General features: G+C 37.8%; 1 protein-coding gene across 4 annotated transcripts in view; it reads right to left on the bottom strand.

Annotated features, from left to right (window-relative positions):
• Kiaa1324l (KIAA1324 like) overlaps positions 1-22,600 on the bottom strand; it is a 204,476-nt gene that overhangs the window by 66,557 nt on the left and 115,319 nt on the right. For all 4 annotated transcript variants that reach the window (XM_031380008.1, XM_031380011.1, XM_031380010.1 and 1 more), the window contains 2 exons: positions 9,476-9,671; positions 4,080-4,227 (listed from right to left, as the gene is read on the bottom strand). In XM_031380008.1, the coding sequence (XP_031235868.1) occupies positions 4,080-4,227; positions 9,476-9,671 (344 nt within the window). The remainder of the gene's footprint in view (positions 1-4,079; positions 4,228-9,475; positions 9,672-22,600) is intronic.

Below are 22,600 nucleotides of genomic sequence, written 5' to 3'. Positions count from 1 at the left end.
TATATATATATATATATATATATACCCACTTATACATGGATATCAGCCATAAAGTACAGGATAAACAAACTACCATTGCACTCCACAGACCCAAAGAAACTAAACAATAAGGAAGGCCCAAGTGAGGATGTTGAATTTCACTTAGAAGGGGAAATAAAATAGTCATAGAAGGCAGATGGAGGGAGGGAACAGGGTGAGAAAGGGGGTGGGGAGCAGGACAGGTGGTTCAGGATCAAATGTGGGGAATTGGCAGCTGGTGAGGAATGGGGGTTAAGGGGTATCTCTGGGACATGCCAGAGAAGGGGAAGGCTCCCAGAAATCTTTGTGATAACTTTAGCTGAGAATCCTAGCAGTGGGGTGATGGAACCTGAAGTGGCTACTTCCTGTAGACAAGCAGTACCTCCAGTGGAGGGATAAGGACACCATTCACCCACAAAGCATTCAACACAAAATCTATCCTATCTAAAAGAAATGTAGGGGCAAAGATGGAGTAGAGACTGAGGGAATGACCAACCAATAACTGGCCCAATTTGAGACCCATCCCATGACCAAGCACCAACCCCTGACACTATTAATGATACTCTTATGCTTGCAGACAGGAGCCTCGTATAACTCTGCTCTAAGTGGCTCCACCCAGCAGCTGACTGAAACAGATCCACAGCCAAACATTGGCCGGAGCTCATGGAGTCTTATGGAAGAGTTGGAGGAAGGATTGGGAGACTCGGGGATAGGAACTCTACAGGAAGACAACAGAGTCAACTAACCTGGACCTTTGGGGGCTCTCAGAGACTGTACCATCAACCACAGAAAATATACTGGCTGGACCTAGGCCCCACACACATTGGTAGCAGATATGTAGCTCCATCTTTATGTAGGTCCTCCAACAACTGGAGTGAGGTCTGTCCCTAAATCTGTTGCCTCCATATGATCCCATTCTCCTAACTGGGCTGCCTTGTCTGGCCTGGAGAAGATGTGCCTAACCTGCAGAAACTTGATGTGCCAGGCTTGGGGGGTAAGCAGTGGAGGCCTCCACCCTCTCAGAGGAGAAAGGGATAGGAGAGAAACTATGTGAGAGGGTACCAGGAGGAAGGCAATGATAATTATTATTATAAATAATAATTTATTATTACATAATAATAATAATAAATAAGTAATGAAAAAATCTTGAACTCTCTGAGTAATGCTTCAAAAAGGTTTAGAGGTTAGGAAACTACTTTCTTAGGTATACACATAGATCTAGAGAGAGATAGCTAAAAGGCAGACCGTCATACTGGTATAGCAATACAGTCAGCAGCAGGCTGGAGTCGGACATGATCACATGTGCTTATCAGCTGTCAAATCTATCTTTCTCTCTTGGAAATTATTCTTGATATCTTCCATATTTTCCTGTCACAAAGTTTAAAGTATTTTCACTAAAAGAACTTTCTGAAGACTTATTAACTAGAAAACAGTCCCACTGGTGATCTCAATATCAAGAGACTATCCAATTAATATTTCCTTTAATTGAATTTATGGCCAATTTCTCCTCTGACCATCATGACCAATATGACACCAGCATTATGCCATTCCCTAGAAGCTACAGGCTCTGAATATACCTTTAGTAAACAACTAATACACATGCTAAAAACTTTTTATACACAAAACAGATTATCATGTGATTGTGACATTCCCCTCCACTGTGGAGAAGTGAATTTTATTACTCATTTTGAAACTAATTGAAAAGTAATCATGGACCAATAACTCCTCTAAGTTTCAGCTTCATCATTTTTCAAAGAAATGGTAGTGCCGAGGTAAAGTCACACTGGGTGCTCAAACTTAGCACTTCAGTACTTCACACTGTACGCTGTTTGTATATATTTTTCTCCGTCCACCTACATCTTTCCTATTTTCAAACACTTCCTTTTCATTTGCAGCCCCATAGGGGAGCAACAGTGTCAAGACGCCAGATCCCCGGAGCTCCCAGGGACTGGACCACCAACCAAAGAGTACACATGGAGGGACCCATGGCTGCAGCCACATATGTGGCAGAGGATGGCCTTGTTGGACATCAGTGAGAGGAGTGGCCCTTGGACCTGATGGTGTTCCATGCCCCAGTGTAGGGGAATGCAAGGGCAAGAAAACAGGAGTTGGTGGGTGGGTGAGCACCCTCGTAGAGGCAGGGGGAGGTGGAAAGGGATAGGGGTTTTCTGAAAGGGAGACCTGGAAAGGGGAAAACATTTGAAATGTAAATAAAGAAATTATCCAATAAAAAGAAAAAAATCACTTCCTTTTCATCACTGATTATTGATGACTGAGGAGTGTTGACTTTCTGAATCAATCACATCCTATAAACATGCCATAAAAGAATGGCATGAGCTTGCCATCCCTGTCCGACTCTAAACCAAAGAACACAGGCATTGCTGACAGGAAGTAGTGGAATGGCATGCCTTAAAAGCACCTTTATTGACTGTTCTCAAGGGACTTGTTGGGAAATATAAAGAGCTGCCTATTCACAACAGTTAGACCCTTGTCTCACTTCCTGGGTTTATTCATTTTCTGCAATACTGCTGAAATAGCCCAGGAAATACTCATTCATTCTCGCAAGCTTTTTTGCAAACAAGATATACTTTAAAAAGCAAATGTGTCTAAATGGTGCTTACATTCTAACACATCAAAGGATATCCATACTAGAAGCTCCTCAAAGGGTCTTATCAAACAATCCAGCTCATGGAAGGAAGCAGTGAGGGCCAGAAACTTAGACTAACTGCTCAAGAACATACAGCTAATAATTACAGAGTGACAACCAGAGCCAGAATCTCTTTACTTCAAAGGACAGTGCGATGGGAAATATTCTTACCATCAAACTCTTGATATAGAAACTACAATTACTGATTTAGAATACTTATCACTGAGAGCAATAGAAATTTATTTTAAAATTGTTAGAATGTTCTTTCCTTAAAACCTGGATCACAGAAACATGTTTTTTCACCATTGATGACAAAACAAATATTGTGCTTAGTGTAAGTCTATCTGAAAACATTTTCTCATGAATTAAAGTCATTGTCATAATAAATAGTACTAGATCAGGTACAGCTTAAATTCGTTAAATAGCCCCAGTAGTTATTCTATTAGTATATGACTGTATCTTAGATTCTGTAATTCTACTTAAGCTCATGACAGACAGATCAAATACTTCATCCAAGGAGTCCTTTCAACAGTCTAAAATTTACAGAATCAGAATATATAGCCATTTTTGTTTTTAAAATAATTATGAATAAACAAATAATTATAGTGAGCAGGAAATATTTACTGACTTGCAAGAAAATATCTAAGTAAAATAAAAATATTTTAACATAATTTTAACATAATAGAAACTATTACTATGACTCAAAGGTATATACTTGCTATATAACCATAATGAGGACATGCTTAGACCCCTAGCATATGTAAAACATGGCTGTGGTGGCAAACAACTCTAACATAGTACTGGTGGACCAGAGAAAGGCAGATGCCCAGAGCTACCTGGCCAGCCAGTACAGCCCAATTCATGAGCTCAGGCACAGTGGGACACTCTGTTTCACAAAAGTAAATTGGGACAGAGCAGAACACCCAGCATCAACCTCTGTCCTCCTCACATACACATGTATGTTCTTCCATATAGAGACAAACATCTGTACATGTAAACATTGATATCCCTCTATATACACAATGTATAGAAAAATAATAGCTTCTGTAGCTAAAAAAAATGAAAAGAAATGGGTGTTGGAAAAAGTATTTGTAATGTACAGTCTAAGCCAGGTATTTGTAATGTACAGTCTAAGCCAGGTATTTGTAATGTACAGTCTAAGCCAAATAGCTACCTAATGAATATAACCAGAAATGAAAGAAGCCAATGTTATTCCACAAGAAAACTGTGAAAAGCAACGAAATAATATTAACTTGATCACAAAGAACCACTGGGAGAGGTTTTCTTTTAACATTGAAAGATGCAGTTAACACCCTCCAAAAAGTTAGGAGGCATAAAGTGGAATGGACCAGGATTAGAAATAATTGTATGAATGTTCCTTAAAAATCAAAGTCTAGAATATGAAAAGCCTTACAAAGAACTCAAAGAAGATGTTGTTGTCCACGTACTGGTACTCAAAGAAGACGTAGCCTGACTTCTTAAGGTGCACAGCATAGATCAGAGACACAGTGCAGTCATCACGGTTAGACTCTATATAGTTCCCACGAGGAAGCCAAGAAGAGCTGTGAAAACAGAACCAAATGTTTTATGTACAAGCTCAGAAACCTCTTCTAGCAATACCCTTCCAACCAAGTGATTTAATCAGGAGTTGATCCCATGGACCAAACAAAGTGGATAACAGGAGCTTTGCTTGAATTCAATGGTTCAACTCCACTATTGAGAAGTTTGCTTTGTACTTAATTTATTTTTTATTTGAATTAAAATGATTATGACACTTTCCCCTTTCCTTTCCTCCCTCCAACCCTTCCTATGTTGTTCCCTCCAGCCCCACTCATGTATACCTGCTTACTCCTTCTCAAATTGCCCTCAAAACAATAACAATACCGACAGACATTTAAGGGGTTCATGTGTAAAAAACTATAGTCAACTCACTACTTCTGAGAGAAGGAGACCTAGGCTTCTCTGGGGATGAACCCCTAATTGGTTATCTCCTACTGAGTAGTCAGTCCTGAAATCATATATATACAAGAAACAATTAATGGGTTCAGCAAGTTGTATTTATATAGTTATATATGTATGTATGTGTATGTGTTTATGTATAGTAACTATAGAAAAAGGTTTATTTTTATAGCATATGACATATTAAATCTTTGTAAGGCTATATGATAAATTTGGTATAAATCTTGGTTTTTATTTACCAAAACAAAAATCACTAATATTAAGACACATAGCCTCAAGTAGGATTACTCTTTCAAACAACATCTGAGTTTCTTATAGACACACACACACACACAGAGAGAGAGAGAGAGAGAGAAAGAGAGAGAGAGAGAAAGAGAGAGAGAGAGAAAGAGAGAGAGAGAGAGAGAGAGATGAGGCCTATGGAAAAGTGCTATTAAATGCTAAATATTTAGATTAATATATAAAGCTATACTATATTGGCCTCTTAAATTGTTGAAGAAGTCATTTGATAGAAGCCAAAACCTTTTCAATGACTGAGTTAATGCTGGATCTCCTAAAGCTTACATACTAAGAGTTTCTTTAAAGCAATGGCTGTTTTAAACAGCACTGGTATGTGGCAGGGTTTACAGCATTCTTCACACTATCTAACAGGGGTAACCAGAAAAGGATGCAAATTTTCATTGCTGTTCTAAAAATAACAATCTATAAGGTGAAACCCTGTCTGTGGTACAATCAGAATCCACACTGTAATCTGCAACCCTCAAAACCTAGGGCTAGCCAAGCTATCCTAACTCAACAAATCACCAAGCAGAGCAGGAAAAGGAAAACACAAGCTAAGCATGATAGATAACACTTTTTCAAATTTTAAATTTCTAATTATCAAACGTCATTAAGGCAATAAAAAAGACAAAAGCCACAGACCCGAAGGAGATATTATAAACACACACATGTGAGTATATGATGTACAGTAAATATTGCATAGATAAGTTTCATGTTCATAATGTATAAAGGACTTTTTGGGCTCAGTAATTAAGTCATCACTATGACCCAATTGATTAAAGATAAATAAAGAGAATGTAATGTCAGATGGGTGGGGAGCAGAAGAATACGATATTCAACTGAAATTTGTGTTCAGAAAAATTATTATATTAAAGAAGCTATATTGAGAAAGAGGAACATTACTTCATTGCTGGTGGGAATGAAAACTGGTACAACCACTCTAGAAATCAGTTTGGCAGTTCCTCCAGAAATTGGACATAGTTCTACCGGAGGACCCAGCTATACCACTCCTGGGCATATACCCAAAAGATGCTCCAACATGCAATAAAGACACATGCTCCACCATATTCATAGCAGCCTAATTTATAATAGCCAGAAACTGGAAATAACCCAGATGTCCCTCAACAGAGGAGTAGATACAGAAATTGTGATACATCTACACAATGGAGTACTACTCAGCTATTAAAAACAATGAATTCATGAAATTCTTAGGGAAATGGATGGATCTGGAGACTATCATCCTGAGTGAGGTAACCCAATCATAAAAGAACAAACATGGTATGCACTCTCTGATAAATGGTTATTAGCCCAGAAGTTTGGAATACAAGAAGAACAACCCACAAACCACAAGAAACTCAAGAAGGAAGACCAAAAGGTGGACACTTCATTCCTTCTTAAAAGAGGGTACCAAATACCCACGGAAGGAGTTGCAGAGATTAACTATGGAGCAGAGACTGAAGGAAAGACAAGTCAGTCTAAATATAGCTATCTCCTGAGAGGTTCTGACAGTACCTGACTAGTACAGATATAGAGGCTCACAGACATCTATTGAACTGAGTACAGGGTCCCCAGTGAAGGAGTTAGAGAAAGGACCTATGGAGCTGAGGGGTTTGCAACCCCTTAGGACGAACAACAATATGAACTAAATAGTACCCTCAGAGCTCCCAGGGTCTCAACCACCAACCAAGGACTGCACATGGTGGGTCTGATTGTTTTGGCAGCATGTGTATAGTAGAGGATTGCAAATTCAATCATCAATAGGAGGAGAGGACCTCGGCCCTGTGAAGGTTCTGTGCCCCAGTGTCAGGGAATACCAGGGCCAATAAGTGGGAGAGAGTGAGGTGGCAGGCATGGGGAGGGGGGAGGCAACAGGGGTTTGTTCTTGTTGTTTTTGTTTGTTTGTTTGTTTGTTTGTTGGAGGGGAAACTGGGAAAGGAGAAATTTACATGTAAATAAAGAAAATATCTGAAAAAAACAAACAAAAACAAAAAACAAACAAAAGAATAGTTAAAATGGTATGCCTCATTATACAGGATTTACTCAGCTGGTTCAAAAAAGCTTGTGATCCTCTTAGGCCCCAGACCAACCTCAAACACAAAGTATTTTATATTAAATGCCTGTAGTTTTTAGCAACTTGTTAAAGTTGTGTCTCATAAAATATGTGATTTTTGTTTATGTAGTTCATATTGTGTATAGAACATACATTGTAATTCCTAATTGTCTTGTATTTCTGTAAGTTGGACTAGCCATAATTTTAGGTTTCATCTCAAGTTGAACATAGATATTTATCCTTGTATACATTTGGATATTTGTGAAGATGAATAAGAATATATTCTTATTAACAACTTGCTTAACATAGTTACTACATCTCACAACTGCTTTTTAAAATAATAATATTTTATGTAGATTATGCAATAGTGAACTGTAGGCTTTATGCTTTGGAATAGTTCTTATAATAAAAACAAAATATTTTGATAAAAAAAAAAGAAAAAGGGCTGTTTATTGTAGGTTGTTCTTGATGAATAAGCTAGTCTAACTAGAAAAAAAAATTGTGAATATTCAAGTTCACCAGAACAAGGACCTGGTGTCCCATTACATGTTACTAGTGCCTTACTCTAAGGTATTATATGCATGCTGCTATTCTCTGCCAAGTCCACATTGAAACGAACTGTCAGTTTCAGAGGACTGAACTTTGGTGGTGGCTCCGTAATGGTTACTCTTGTTTGTCAATGTGACTAATCATCAAAAGCCTAAAGCATGCCTTTGGGTGTGTCTGTGAAAGCTTTATCAGAGACTATTCAAGAATTAGACTTTTTGACCTAATAAATCCATGACTGGATTTCAGTTCCAAGTAGACCGTTGAGAGGTATCACAGGCAGGAAAGGTAGACCACAGTAGTGCATGATCACTTTGGGCATGTTCTTGGAAGCAGTATCCTATCCTGACTCTATCTGTTACTGACCCGTTGTTCTGCATGCTGTTTGCTGAGTGTTGAGCAGCTGTGCTTTCCTCTCCTAACATTCACAGCTCGGACTAAGACCCTTAGCAAAACGAGTCTTTGCTCCCTTTGCTTGTTTCTAAGTATCTTTTCAAAGAAAGTAACGAATGCAGCCTTGACGCTGGGCAGAGTCAGGGAGCTGAGGCCTCAGGAAGGGATCCATACTTCTCTCACTAAACATTTCTCTCTTCTCACATGCCAGCCTGCACCTTGATTTGAACTGTGGTTCGAAGATATCTGAAGCCCTCACCAGATGTCAACACTATGCTCTTGGGCCTCGTCAACCATGAATAATTCCTACTGCTAGTTACTAGTTACTAGTTAAATAGTGCCGTTTACAATATGAGGCATGAATTCCCTTCTATTGAGCAGAGCCTGAGTCCAATTAGACAGTTACTACCTACTGCCAATATAAGTGCCACTCTTACATTCTTGGACTATCTTACTGTGCTAATCATTGTTGTAGTTCATAGGTTTTACAGCTGGGTAAGACTATTGATTGTTTTCCTCTACTGGCAGCCTCCATGGTGACTTCAAATTCTATGAAAGCTCTGCCTTGGAGAGGAAATTTCCAGGTCAGTTCTAGCTTAACTTCTCCAAGTCTAACGTGTGTGGTGTCTACAGCAATTGGATCTGAACTTCAAATTCAAAGAGGCAACCAAGGGTAATATTAATCACCTATATTTGATGGGGAAGGGTCTCTTAGACTCCCCTGACCAAAAATAAAAAAATAAAATAAAATAAATTACAGAGCAGTTTTCTATGCCTAGGTTTTTATTAGATATTGATGGCTCTTTGGAAGGAGGGAGCATTATAACCCAAATGACGTAACTTCATTAAGGATGTGTGTGTGTGTGTGTGTGTGTGCACCTGTATGTATGTGTGTATATTTTAAGTAAACATTTATTACTGAAAAGGAAGTGAAAAGATTGTAAGAGCCAGAGGACCAGGACATCTGCTGTACAGTAGCATCTTCAGTATATGAAAGGTAAGCTGTACTCATGAAATCTCAACAATATGGTTGCCTATACAATATCTGCACCATGGCAGCATGAATTGACATGATAATGTGGATGAAAAAGAAAATGTGGATGTGAAAAGAAATCTGTCAAGGGCCCATTCCTAGAAATTAATGGCTGTTCAAAGAAGGAAAGCCATTCTTTCTCAAGGATGAAACCCTATTAGACAATCCAATCCAAATGGTCATTCCTAAACATAAATACATTTTAACAATGCTAAATGGACTCAGCACCATATATGTATGTATGTATGTACATATGTGTATATATATGCATACATACATGAATTTATATGTCTATAATAATAATTAAAGAAGAAGACATGTATAAAGGGGTTAGAGGGGCACAGGTGGAATTAGAGGGAGGATGAGGGTATAGAAATTATGCAAATACAGAATTCCTTTATTAAATAATTCCCAAAAAGCCATACAACCCTTTGTCCTGAGTTCATCTAAGATCTTCATCAGAACTAAAACTATCATCAACTTTGTCTAGAAAAGAACGATGACACCTTTGTCACATCTCCAAAGTCCAAAGGTTCCTTTGGGGTCTTACTTGTTACAGCCATCTGGCCTGTTGTCAGAAGGGCCCACCACAGTGTCCATGAATGTTGCAACGTTGGAAAATCCTGCCGGCAACTCATCCCATTCATCAAACTTGATGCCACTGCCCAAGGAGTAGGTGCCTTCGACACATTTACTGCATACCTGGTTCTTCATTTCTAGATACTCTCCAGAAGCACAGGAGAAAGCTGGAAAGCAGAAGAAGATAAAACATTATCACTGGTGTCTTCCATTAACTGTCTCTCCTTCATGTTGTCAGCAGAATTATTTTTATAAAACTCTGATCACATCAGACCCTAAATAAATTCTTCCAGTGTTTTCATTATTGCTTTTTGTATTTCACATTCTGCCTCAACCTATTTTATTCTACTCACCTTTTGATCAAAACAAAATGCCTATTAATCCTCTTTTCTTCTCTTCTTCTGTGTTTTTTCTTTCCAGAGATGTTGGGCAAATGACCTTCTCTATCTGGGCAACACTAGTTCCTACATAAAATGACCATCTTCATGACAGATTACCCCATCCTACTCATCCCAGACAGCCATCCATGCCACACTCTGTAGTCTAACAGTACACTCTCCCAGCACAGTATACTAAAGTACACAGAGAGACTACTAAAGAAGGGAAGTACTACTTCTCCACAGAAACAAGGGTCGTTATTTTGGTATTAATAGTTGTATATAGCATGTGCTAAACCCAAATGAGATGCTAATCCAGTGAAGAACAAAATAAGAGGCCATACCAGAGAGTGGTACAGTAAGTAGCTAACCAACTTATCCCCATTCTGAAGCCTTTTAAACATCTTCCACCTTTTCAATATTCACAGTGGAAACCTGACCATTTATATCAACTCCATCCACATCTAATGCCAAGTTCTCTGCCTTTTTAGAAGTTGGATTAAGCCAGTGGTTCTGCTGCTAAGTTATTATTCATTAAACAAACACAAATCAATGTTTCCAGAGTACATGGCCTGTGCGGGGTGGAATTAGAGCTCAAGCCTGGAAAGGGGCTATCTAATCCCTTAATCAGGACATTAAAGAAGTAAGAACAAAATAAAATGCCCAAATTAGCTGATGAAAAGAAATCTCCCAGCCCAGGAAGGCATCAAAGCCTCACAGGCAGGCACAGTCCTCTTCTAATAGAGTGGAGGACTTAATCAGAAATAAAAACAAGCTGTCTTTGAAAAAAACGAATTAAAGAATTAGAGTTCAAACCCACACACTCACCCACCTACTCACCTACTAAACTAATATAATGATTCTCTTTAGAAAAGCTTAGCAATGCTGCTCAGTGAACTTTTTACATTTAAATCAATATCCCGAAACTGGTAAAACATAGTATCAGCAAAGGTCAGGCAGAGAATAGGGCATATCAACTACAAGGTCAAAATTATTCTGGAGACAAGGAAGGAAGACCGTCTTAGAACAGGGATATTATATCTTTGTTTAATCTTGTGACACTGAATGCACTTATGGTCTCTTCAGGTGTTTTGTTTCTGAGATAGCTACAAAGTAGCTGCCTCACAGGGTTAAGAAAAATGAAATACAACACAAAGTAGTGAGCATAACTACACTGTCATACAAAAAATGCTCACTATGGGCTGCTAGTTCCAAGATGAGAACAACCAGCGAAGAAATGGAGTTATGGAAAACACTTTCTTTTAGTTTCAATGAGTTGGAATCTTCTAGTAAACTCAGATTCTAACAACAGTCCTCTAATATGACAACTAATGTCAGAAACAACAAAGCAACATGAAAAATTGTCTTGAAAGACAGTTTTCTCTGAAATAAAAAAAAATCGACCTTTTAAATTGAATAGCAATTAATAAAGATTTTTTTTCACCTTACAGTCTATAATTCATCATGAGGGAAATTAGGGAAGGAACCCAAGGCAGAACCATGGTGGCAAGAACTGGAGCAGAGACCATGGAAGGGCACTGTTCACAGGCTTGCTTTCCATAGTGTTCTTAGTTTGCTTTGTTATAGAACCCAGGACCACCAGCCCAGGGATGGCACCACCCACACTGGGCTGTATTCTATATAAATCAACAATAATAAAATGTCCTATAAGCATATCTACAATCCAGTCTGATGGAAGCAATTCCTTACTTGAGGTTTCCTCTTCCCAAATGACCCTAGCTTGTTCCAAGCTAACAAAAAGCCAACCAGTACATCAGCCCTGTAAATTATTGTGAAAGTGCTAAGTATATGGATTTGAGGGTTATGAATAAATTATGCAAAAACAAAACTTATAAATCACGAGTATTGACTGTGTTTGCAACAAACTTATAAAGGGAGAAGCTACTATGTACATAAGCCAAGTAAGAAAACTGAGCCACAGTATATTTAAATACTTGGATTACCTAGCTATCCAGTCAACAGACAACACAAATTATGTTCGGTCTAGCTTACTTGGTCCTAAAAGTACTACCTTACTTTAAAGAAACTGCCAGTCACACAAAGACAGGGACCAAAGAGAAACAATTCTAACTAATTCAATACCACCTTTCACACTACCTCTCATTCCCTGTCAGCTGTTAAGCAATTTCATCTGCACTGTTAAAATAATAATTTCCCACTGTCATACATTGCAGAGCATTTCATATATTAAACCTAAATCATGTACTTGAGAAATATTTCAACAAGCTCCTAACTTCTATAAGTCTAATAACTGTGTTTATGAATGGAAGATAAAAGTAATATCTGCCTCAAAAAATTATGGGAATGGGTAAATGGAGCATTGATCAATATGCCTGATATGTTACAAATAATTTATTAGACACTACTCACATCAGGAGCCTCCAAACAATAACACTGACCCTAGGTTATGGTACCTTGTCTCTACAAAACAGCTAGGCACTCTAAGTTCTATAGGTATGTAGCCTTGACAAGAGAGCTAAAATTTCCTCAAGTGTTTCATCTTTCAATCACTTGTTTCTATTAAGTCTTTTATTTTAATCCTGAGAGGCACATGACAAAGGAGGAGCTACACATCCTGATTATAATGAATTTCACGAGATTATACTGAGAGTTAGCAATGCCTACCTCTGCTAGCCATCATTGCATTTGTTTTTCTGATACTCTCAAAGCATCATTCATTTTCTCTTTCAACACTGGTCTTGGCATTCAGGCTTTAATTGGACTCTACGGCACACAATCTCAGTGATTGCATTCTTTGTTTTGCTATTTTTTGTTTTATTTGTCTGCTATTGTAGCAGGATAATTTAATTAGTCAGAGTGGTGGAAATTTCTCTAGATATTAGCTACTGTTTAATATTTCATTTCATTTAGAATATTTCATTTTAATTAGTTGGTCATTTCTAAAGTTAAAAACCAGTTTCTGCAACAGGAATTTCAAGGATTCTTGAAATCCTACAATAACTGAATCAAAGTGACAATTAGCAGACTCTGGAGTTTTGAAAGAATATGTTAGTTTTCATTGCTTGGGAAAAATACATAAGCAAAACAAATTAAAGAAGCTTGGATTGATTTTGGCTCACTTCCACAAGTTTTGGTCCATCATGATAGAGAAAGCGTGACAGAACAGATTTCATCACATCTTGGTGATCAATAACCATAACCACTACTGGGCAGCAGCCTAAGGAATGATGCTACCCACACTAGGGATATGTCTTCTCTCTTCTCTCAATGATCTTTGGAAATATTATCAGTCTTACCCAGAACTACACTTGGATAATCTGCTAGGAACTTCAATCACACTTAGAAGAACAGAAAGCTGGGGCGGGGGAGGGGGTTGATGGAGAAGAGGAGAGACAGAAACAGAAAGAGAGACTGACAGGCACAAAAACTCATAGATGCAGACAGACAGACAAAGACAAAGACAGAGAGATAGAGACATTCTTGTCTAAGGTTGCCATTATTTATCAGTAGCCTTGGCCTGGGATTCCAGAGTACTTTACCACAGTAGCAACAGCAAGAGCAATATTTAACTCAACCCCCTAAAGTCCATGCTTACCCAGAACACCATGCACTCACTCACCATTCTTTTCCTTGGCTTTTGCTTCTGCTTTCCAGAGATCTATTTCTACAACAGTGACTCTGAGAGGGCCCAAACACATGTGCAAACACCCAGATAGGGAAAACACTATATTAGTCCATCACTAAAGGACAAGCCACGGGCAGCTTTCTTGACCCAGCAAGTTTCTATTTTCTTACACTCCATTGGGAACATCCCATCCTCTTCCTCTCCATAGGTCTGCCTTGGGGAATCAGTAAGAGATATGAAAACTAAAGCCTCTGTGGAAAATAGAATGTGATATTAAAAAGTCAGGACATTACATTGATTATGCAAGCAAAATGTGCCAAGAAAGTTATTAAACTGAATTGTTTATAAGCTGACTATCCTCTGTGATTTATATCCTTCAATAAAAGTCTATTTTTAATCTTTTTATCAAAGAGACTCTTGGTTTTAGTTTTTTCTCCATCTAGAGACCTTGTGTTTTAAAAGACTACAGCCATAAATTACATGTATTCATAAATCATTTATTTTTGCTATTTTCATTCCAATTATTTTATTACTAAAATATGATTTCTGGACCATACACATCAGTAAGAGTAGCCATAAAAGAATTTTCAATTTGCTTGTTTAGTGAAATGTTGACAATACAGTGAGCCTATGTAACCTTATTGTAGGTATCACAATAATAAGCTTAATTTAAGCAGCAAGTACATTTTAGTATTTAGCATTTGACAGACATAAATTAGGCACCAGCACCAGGGATATGGTAGCAAATAAGAAGACAGGATTAATTCAGTCTCTGTGCTTATTTACAAAGCTGCTACAAAATCCTGGTCTTCCTCAAAATCAGTTACATCTACATTTCATTTCTCTGAGCTTAAACTCATAAACCCATCTCATCTGTGAAACTAAGTTAATATCTAAATATACATAATTATACATTTGTGGGGAAATGTTAAATCTAAAATCAAGAAGCATTTGTATAACGACTGTCCTTCAATTGATCTGTCTTGTTTAGTAAAATATATACTGTCAGAGCCATAGTCACCAGTTTTCCTGTACAAGGAGACTTTTGTGACTACTAATAATAGTCACAATAATGAAGGGCTGAAGCAGGACAGAGTGACTAGTTACAGGACCTGAAAGAATGCTTTGCTTCTGTCTCTAATTTAACCAACTGATTATAGTCATCAAATAACAATACTTAGTAGTCTACTAGGCTCGTAACCATAACGCTCCTAGGAAGATGAGAAGAGGAAAGGGTATCTGGGAGAAAATGAACTGCATCTTCAGCCCATAGTACTTTACATCTTGCTGATCTCAGAACCAGCGATGAGGGCAGCACTTCCATACTCTCCCTTTCAGATCTTATCTATGCAATTCCTAAGCAGGAAAAATAATAATAATGCGCTCTCTCTTTCATTCTGCAAAAATGAGGAGGAAGCTGAGTCATCACATTGAAACAGGCTATTTCTTGCCATTCCTCTGATTCACAGGAGGCCAGCTTCCTTTGGCTTAAAGGGAAAGCTTGTCTTTTTTAACTAATGACAGTCCACTTAAGAAGACATGTTCCTCCAAGTAGAGCTGGCAGTGAACTCTCAATTGCCTGACACGTTCAATCTAAAGCAGTATGAGGATCACAGAAGCCAACTTATCCAGATTCTGTGAATAGAATTTGTTCACCAAGAACAACTGCACAAAAAGCATTAAAAAGCTATATTAGTGCTCCACTATGATTTATAAGTTATTGGTTTTAAGGTCTGCTTTGATCACATATAAAAATGAATCTGTGATAGCTAATCAATCATCTTCTATCAGGATGGTTAAAGGACTTTTGAGATCTTGTGTCTGTTCCAGGAGCCTTTGCATCTGTACCCGCATGGCACTGTCCACCTCTTTGAACATATTTACAGACTCTCACAGCAGTCACCATCCAACAGAATGTCTCCTGCTTTACAAGTGTGAAGCGGTTAGGACCACGATGCTAGAAGAATTTACTACAATGAAACTAAGAAAGCTACTGTTTCACCTTAAAGCAAAAAGGATATCATTAGGAAAAGCTTTGCCCTGGAAGTCAAAAGACACGAACTCTGGGTCGAGCATGGCCACAAAGCTACTTGAAGTAAGGTGCAATCACCATGCAAGCAGAAGCTACATGGCTCAATGATCAGAACTGACTGTCAAAGTCAAATCCTACCAATAATGAATTCTAACTTCCCACTAAGAGAAAGTGTGAATCATACAGTTGGAATTTCTAAGTTTTTAGTTGGAAATGCCTTAGGAATAGAAATTTTTACCTCTCACTGTACAAAATGAAAGTTAGTCAAGAAATCCACAAAGGTAAATTAATAAAACCAATTTTTGCTCACTTTTCAACTGCCACTCTAAGGAGTATTTAATAAAAGTACTGCCTCTCCTATCTGAGCGCTGATTCTCACAGTACATCTCCTTTCACACACAGCCTCATATGGTCAAATCAGGTAGAATTTCTGAACTACAAGACTGATCAATCAGGAAAATGGAGCAGTATAAAGCAACAGACAACCCTCACTAAATTAGCAGAATACCTAAGAAGATTTCATTCTTTTCAAAGTAAGTAGTCTTCATCTTTAAAAGACAATAACATTGTCTTTTAAAGATGAAGACTACTTACTTTGAAAATCACAAAGGTATCCTACTACTTCAATATTTTATCATAAAGGGGACAAGTCTCAGTTCATGGAGAACAAGATGATCTAAGGTTCAGAAGAAGAGAACTAGACAGAAAGGGAGGGAGAGGAGACAGAGAGGAGGAGGAAGAGAAAAGAGCAGTAATAGCAAAGGTTACAGGAAGAAAAGTGTGTAGAGTACTTGGTGACTCACCAAAGGAGACAAAGCAACACATCTGTGAAATTGTTTTTCTCAGCTCTGGTTATGCTCCAACACTCCAGCTCCTAGCACTTCTGTCCTTAGAAAGTACCTGTCATCTCCTTCCTGAGAGCCTCTCCAACCTGACTGCAGTTTTGAGAGCTGAGTTACCTCCCTTCTTTGGGAAACCTTTTATTCAGATAAGCTCCCTTAACCACAGCCCCCAGCACACATTACTGTCGCCACAGGCCTGGTTTTGTGTTTTTTAAATCTCATCTCTTAGAGCTGGCTTCCTCTCCAGCGTCTCACCTGCCACTTATGGGACCCTGAGTACACTTAAGGTCCCTCTTAGAAATGAACACCAGCATTCCTACACCAAGCTTCCTGAGACCAAAGGGACCTTGTCTTCTACCACACGGAATGAATTCTTACAAGTCTTTTTAGATATTTGTGTTTCACCAACAAAAATCAATATCCTATAAGACTGTGAGGAGTACTGTAGAATCCTAGAACCTTCCTCAGAGTCATTAGAGGATTCCTATTTTCAACAGCTTATTCTACGTTGCAAAAAAAAAAAAAATTAAATTCTAAATGAAGAATAAATGTAGATAAAAACTGCCTATTTTTGATATTTGTTAAATAAGGAAAGCATATACTACAAATAAAGCATTTATATGCTAGGTACAAATTATCCAAGCTAGCTCTGAATATAAGGACATTACTATAAACTTTTTCAATGTTCTACATGCCAGACTCTACTCTTTCTAGAAAATGAATACAAATAAAAATAAAGTCTACAGAGATGTTTAGCCAACTTAAATGACCCACAAAAATGTATCTGTAAATGTGCCTTTAGATCTAATCTTTTCAAAATTCCCTCCTAGTTATCCTGTATACACCAATTTTTACCAAGAGTAAGATATTAGGGAAGCGCATACTCCTCGAGGAGGGATGCGCTGTGCTATGTTCCAAGGGGGCAGTACCATCAGGTTAAGAAGATGATTTCAGCTGGGTGATGGTGGTGCAAGCCTTTAATCCCAGCACTCAGAAGGCAGAGCCAGGTGGATCACTGTGAGTTTAAGGATGGCCTAGTCTACAGAGTGAGTTCAAGGACCACTAGGGCTATATAGAGAAACCCTGTCTCGAAAACAAACAAAAAGATGGTCTCAGTGCTAAGACTTTGTCTGGTTTAAACCTGTGAAGGCCTTGTGCATGCTGTCAGTCTCCAGGAGTTCATGTGTCCATCAGTCCTGTTGTGTCTGGAAGATGCTGTTTTCTTCACTGTATGCACCACTCTTCACTCTTACATTCTTTTTACCTCTACCTTCCCACATAGATCCTTGAGCCTTGATGGGAGGGATTTGATAAAGACAAATCAATCACATTCCATGGATTGGCCAACACAAAACGGACTCCATATGTATAAATGCAAGTGTGTGTGAGTGTGTGAGTGTGAGAGTGTGTGTGTGTGTGTGTGTGTGTGTGTGTGTGTGTGTGTGTGTGAAAGAAAGGGGGAAGAAGGAAGGAAGAAAGAAGAGAGTGAGTTTTGTTTGGTATTTTGTCTTACAGATTTTTTTCTTAGTTTTTCTGTTTTGTATTCTTTTTCATTTTTTTTTCTTTTTTGAGAGAGAAAAGGGGAGAATAAACATGAAGTTGGGTGGGCAAGGAGATCAGGAAGATCTTAAAAGAGTTGGAGGAGATGAAAAGAATGTGGTCCAAATAAGTTTTAATAAACGTGATCCACGTCCAAATTTAGTTCTGTATCCTAACTGTGTTTCCAGGCTTTACTTCAGCTTTTTTTTTTTTTTTAAACATTTCAGAAGATGCAATAGAAGCTGGTTTATGGCTGTTGTGATAACTAAATAATTTAGGTCATACACATCTTGCATTTAAATATGTCTGGCACACAACAAAGATTATTTATTCTTAGTACTTCAACTACTATTCCTACTAAACCGTACTGCATATTTGTGACTCCGGGCATGTTTTAGCTCATAAGCCCTGAACCTGTGGCTGTCTCTAGGTTGAAATCCATTGTCCTTGGCATGACCCAGGAGAAGACTGTGGCATTTAGCAGAATCTCTGATTCACCCACATTTCCCTTGAAAGCTAGCCATGCAGTCCTCAAAGAGGACTCAGGAAAACCCAGACCTATTCCTGTCAGCTCGGAGGGAGGAACCCAGCATATTCCCTTCAGCATGTATCCCTATGTCCCAGAGAGCTCCTTTATGTTACCAAGATGAAGAACTTTAGAATCCACTTGGGGGGCGGGGGGTTGTTCTCAGTGAATTAACATGGCTGGTATCAAATGTATGGAGCTTAAATCCCATGAGAGCCCTAAATCAGGATACATGTTTCTCCCACATGAACCAAGAGAGATTAATAGTTTTCCAAGGTTGCTCAGTCACTGATGACTCTGAGCTTGAAGCTTACATCTGCATCACTGTGAGGCATTTGATGCCGTCTGAGTACCTTCTGCCCTTGGTGAGGTCATTCTGGATAATACGGCCCACCCTTCACACCTTTTCTGCAGTAGCTTTATTTACTTCTCCCTTGCTGACATGAAAATCTCTGAAAACATGGAAATGTTCACGATTTTCTATCGTTCTTTTCAGTAAACATAAGGGATATGTAATAAATGCTTCTTCAGTGAATGAATTAAAAATCAATAAAAATTATGGAGTATTTTTCTCGGAGACAAATGAGTTAGAACTGAGGTTAGTCTATCAAAAACCAGTAAGAGCTGTTATCAAGACACCACTGTGGAATGTTGCAATGGAAACCTACAAAGAAATTACACAACTGCATTAAATCATAGCATTATTAACTTCCTATAAAATTTACTGTTAGTCAAGCATGATTTTTTTTCTCTAAGATTTTAGTGGATAGTGGCAAAATACAGTTGTATATATATATATGTATATATATATATGATATATAAATTGATACTCTGATGTACATGTTCTAGGTAAAAGTTGAATTGAACTAATTAACATATCTCTTACTCCGAATAATTGGTGTTTATTCCTCCTGACTAAATGAAACATTATGCATCTTACTAACATGTTTCCATTCTACTCCCTGATTCTGTGACCAGCTTGTTTAGATTTCACAAGTAAGTGAGGTTGCAGTGTTTGTCTTCCTGCTTCTGTAGTGTCCTTCATGATTTATTGAGCATAATGACTTCCAGAATCACCCACTCTTTTAAAAATGATATAACTCATAACTTTCTGAGAACAGTATACAATTCCTTTGTAAACACAGTTTATACTTATCAATTTTTTTGTTATACTTATGTTTTGAAATAGGATAATACTTGGTACCCTAGGCTGCTCTGGAAAGTTTATGGAGTCCAGACTAGTTCCAAGTTCAAGATCTTCCTTCTTTGGCCTTCTAGTACATGTATATCACACACATGAATTTCTCTCTCTCTCTCTCTCTCTCTCTCTCTCTCTCTCTCTCTCTCTCTCTCTCTCACTCACACACACACACATTCATTTTTTAAAAGAGGTATGTATGTATATATGCATGTAAAAGTGTACATGTTTCTGTATGAATGAATGTACACATATGTGTGTGGATGTATTTGTCTTTATTCATGCATGGAGGCCAGACAAGGGCATGGGGTGTCCTCTTTCAGTCTCTGTTTTGCTCCTTTGAAGCAGGTATCTCTCTGAATCTGGGACTTGTAATTTCCCAGTTAGGGTGCTGAAATCCTCATGCCTTTGCCCTACTAGGAACTGGACATTGGCTTGTTTTGTAGGTGGTGATATCTAAACTCCAGTTATTGTGACCACAAAACAGCAGTCCTTCACGATTAAGCAGTCTTGCTTGCCCTTCCATTAATGTTTTAAAACGTAAGCTGACTCATTAGCAATCATGAATAATGACACAATAAACACTACTAGTCAGGTACTCTTTGACATAATGATTCAGAATCTTAGGACATGTTCCCAGAAGTGGGATTGCTGCATCGCATAATTCTGCCTTCAGAATGTTTAAAATGTTATTAGTGTATATTAATTACACAAAATAGGTTTCTTTTTGACATTTTCACAACATATAAGATACTCATGTGTATTTCCCCATTACTAACACTTGCCTGCTTCTCACATTTTCTCCCTTTAACACTCCACATCTAAAAGAAAATACATGATCCTCATTTTTCTCTCACTATGGGTTGTATTACTTAACATGAGTCTATCCAATTCCATCTATTTTCCTTCTTCATAGTGGAGTAAGAAACCAGACAATATTAATTTCCTTAATTACTGTACTAATTTACATTTGTACCAACAGTATACAAGGGTCTATTTTTCTCTATAGCTTCTGCATTTATCTTTTATTGATTAATAATAGCCATCATGAAAGGTATGAATAATATTTTCTCTATGGCTTTTACTGTATTTCCCTAATCCTAGAGATGATAGACAACTCTACATATAGTTGTCAACCATTTATATCCTTTCTGATATATATATATATATATATATTGTATGCACATTTTTTTCAAGCCATTTTCAAATATTTTTAACTTTCGTGCTTGTTTGGTTTGATATTGGATGTTTTAATTTGGTATTATAAGCCCTCCACTAGCCCTGCAAATACTTTTTTCCAATTCTGTAGGTTGCTTCTGACCAATATGTCCTGCACTATGCTGTTCTTTAGTTTGTTATGTTTTGGGTTTACCTCTGAGCTTTGGAGTCAAATGCAGAATAATCCCAGTTCATCCCAAGAATACATACTCTTTCTTCTATGTTCTTCTTGTAGTTTATTTCCAAGTCTGAAGTTTAAATACTTCATCCAATCTGAATCTGATGTGTGTTAAAGGTCCTTTTTAATTCTTTTGCATGTAGATACTCTTTTTTCTAATACTTTATTGGTAAGACTGCCCTTCCCTATAGTGTATTTTTGGCACTCACTAGTCCCAAGCTACAGTCATGGAGTCCAGTTCTTCAGCAGCAGAGGATAAATGAGTAGTAGTGGGTCCTCTTTCCAGCAGAGGCCCCCAAGGCCTGCTGCCATAGTACCGTTCTCATCTTCCCATGTTCCTATTCTGGAGGGCCAGGCCACCTGGGATTCTTTATCACTCTTTTTTTTTTTTAGTTACATTTATTTATTTATTTATTTATTTATTTATTTATTTATTTATTTATTTTTGGTTTTTCAAGACAGGGTTTCTCTATAGCCCTGGCTGTCCTGGAACTCACTCTGTAGACCAGGCTGGCCTCAAACTCAGAAATCTGCCTGCCTCTGCCTCCCAAGTGCTAGGATTAAAGGCGTGCACCACCACCACCTGGCTTGTTCTTTATCACTCTTAACCAGAGTCTCAGATGGTCTGCCAAGGGATCTGACCTGAGATGCAGAATCTTCCAGGTTGCCTGTGTTTACACATCTTCCTTCCTTTGGGTACCAATTTCATTCCGTCATAGTTAGAAAAGTTACTTGAAAGGATTTCAGTTGTTTCAACAGATTCCATCCCAAATGCCTATCCTAACTATATAGAAGTTAACTGAGTTAAATAAGCTTTGGGTCTGACTAGTTTTAGTGGGTAGTTTTATTTATTTACAAATTTTTACAATAAAGTTTATAAAATTTAAAAAATATGTAGTTTAGCATGTGAACATTCCTTCTGAACATTCAACATATATCTGAGAAGAATATGTATCATGATGCACTGGACACAACACTCTATCTGTTAAGTCCCTCTAGCCTAAGGACTCTTTAAACCTACCTTTCTCTAGCAGTTTCCTTTTAGGGTAGTCTTTCTTTACTATAAGTGAAACACAGAATTCTCCTATTATTATTGTACTGCTTGTATTTATTTCTGCAAATGTGTCAATGCTTGCTTTACATACTTAGGAGCTCTGATGTTCAGTATATTTATAGTTTTTCCATTTTGCTGCTGTATTGGCTCATACATCTACCTCTCTGTTTTTCTCACACATGCAAACACAATTTTCCCTTTGCCTATACAAGTAAGTGAATAATTGTCTAATATAATTGCACATTTATTAACTGCTCATTTCTCAGAAACCATTAGATATAGGTCATAAAAAAGCTTTGAAAAGAAAAACATGAGAAAAGTATGTACCCAAAGACTTGTAAAACTATTCTGAGCATGATACTTATTGATCCAAGTAAAATGAGTATTAATTTACAACAAATCATTGAAAAATCAAAATATAAATCTATGCATGTGTCTTAGTCGGGGTTTCTATTCTTGCACAAACATCATGACCAAGAAGCAAGTTAGGGAGGAAAGGGTTTATTCAGCTTACTTCCACATTGC

The sequence above is a fragment of the Mastomys coucha genome, unplaced genomic scaffold (genome assembly GCF_008632895.1).
Source record: "Mastomys coucha isolate ucsf_1 unplaced genomic scaffold, UCSF_Mcou_1 pScaffold19, whole genome shotgun sequence".
NCBI lineage: Eukaryota > Metazoa > Chordata > Mammalia > Rodentia > Muridae > Mastomys > Mastomys coucha.
Note: the sequence above shows the minus strand (reverse complement) of the source record. Positions and strands in the feature narration are given on the sequence as shown.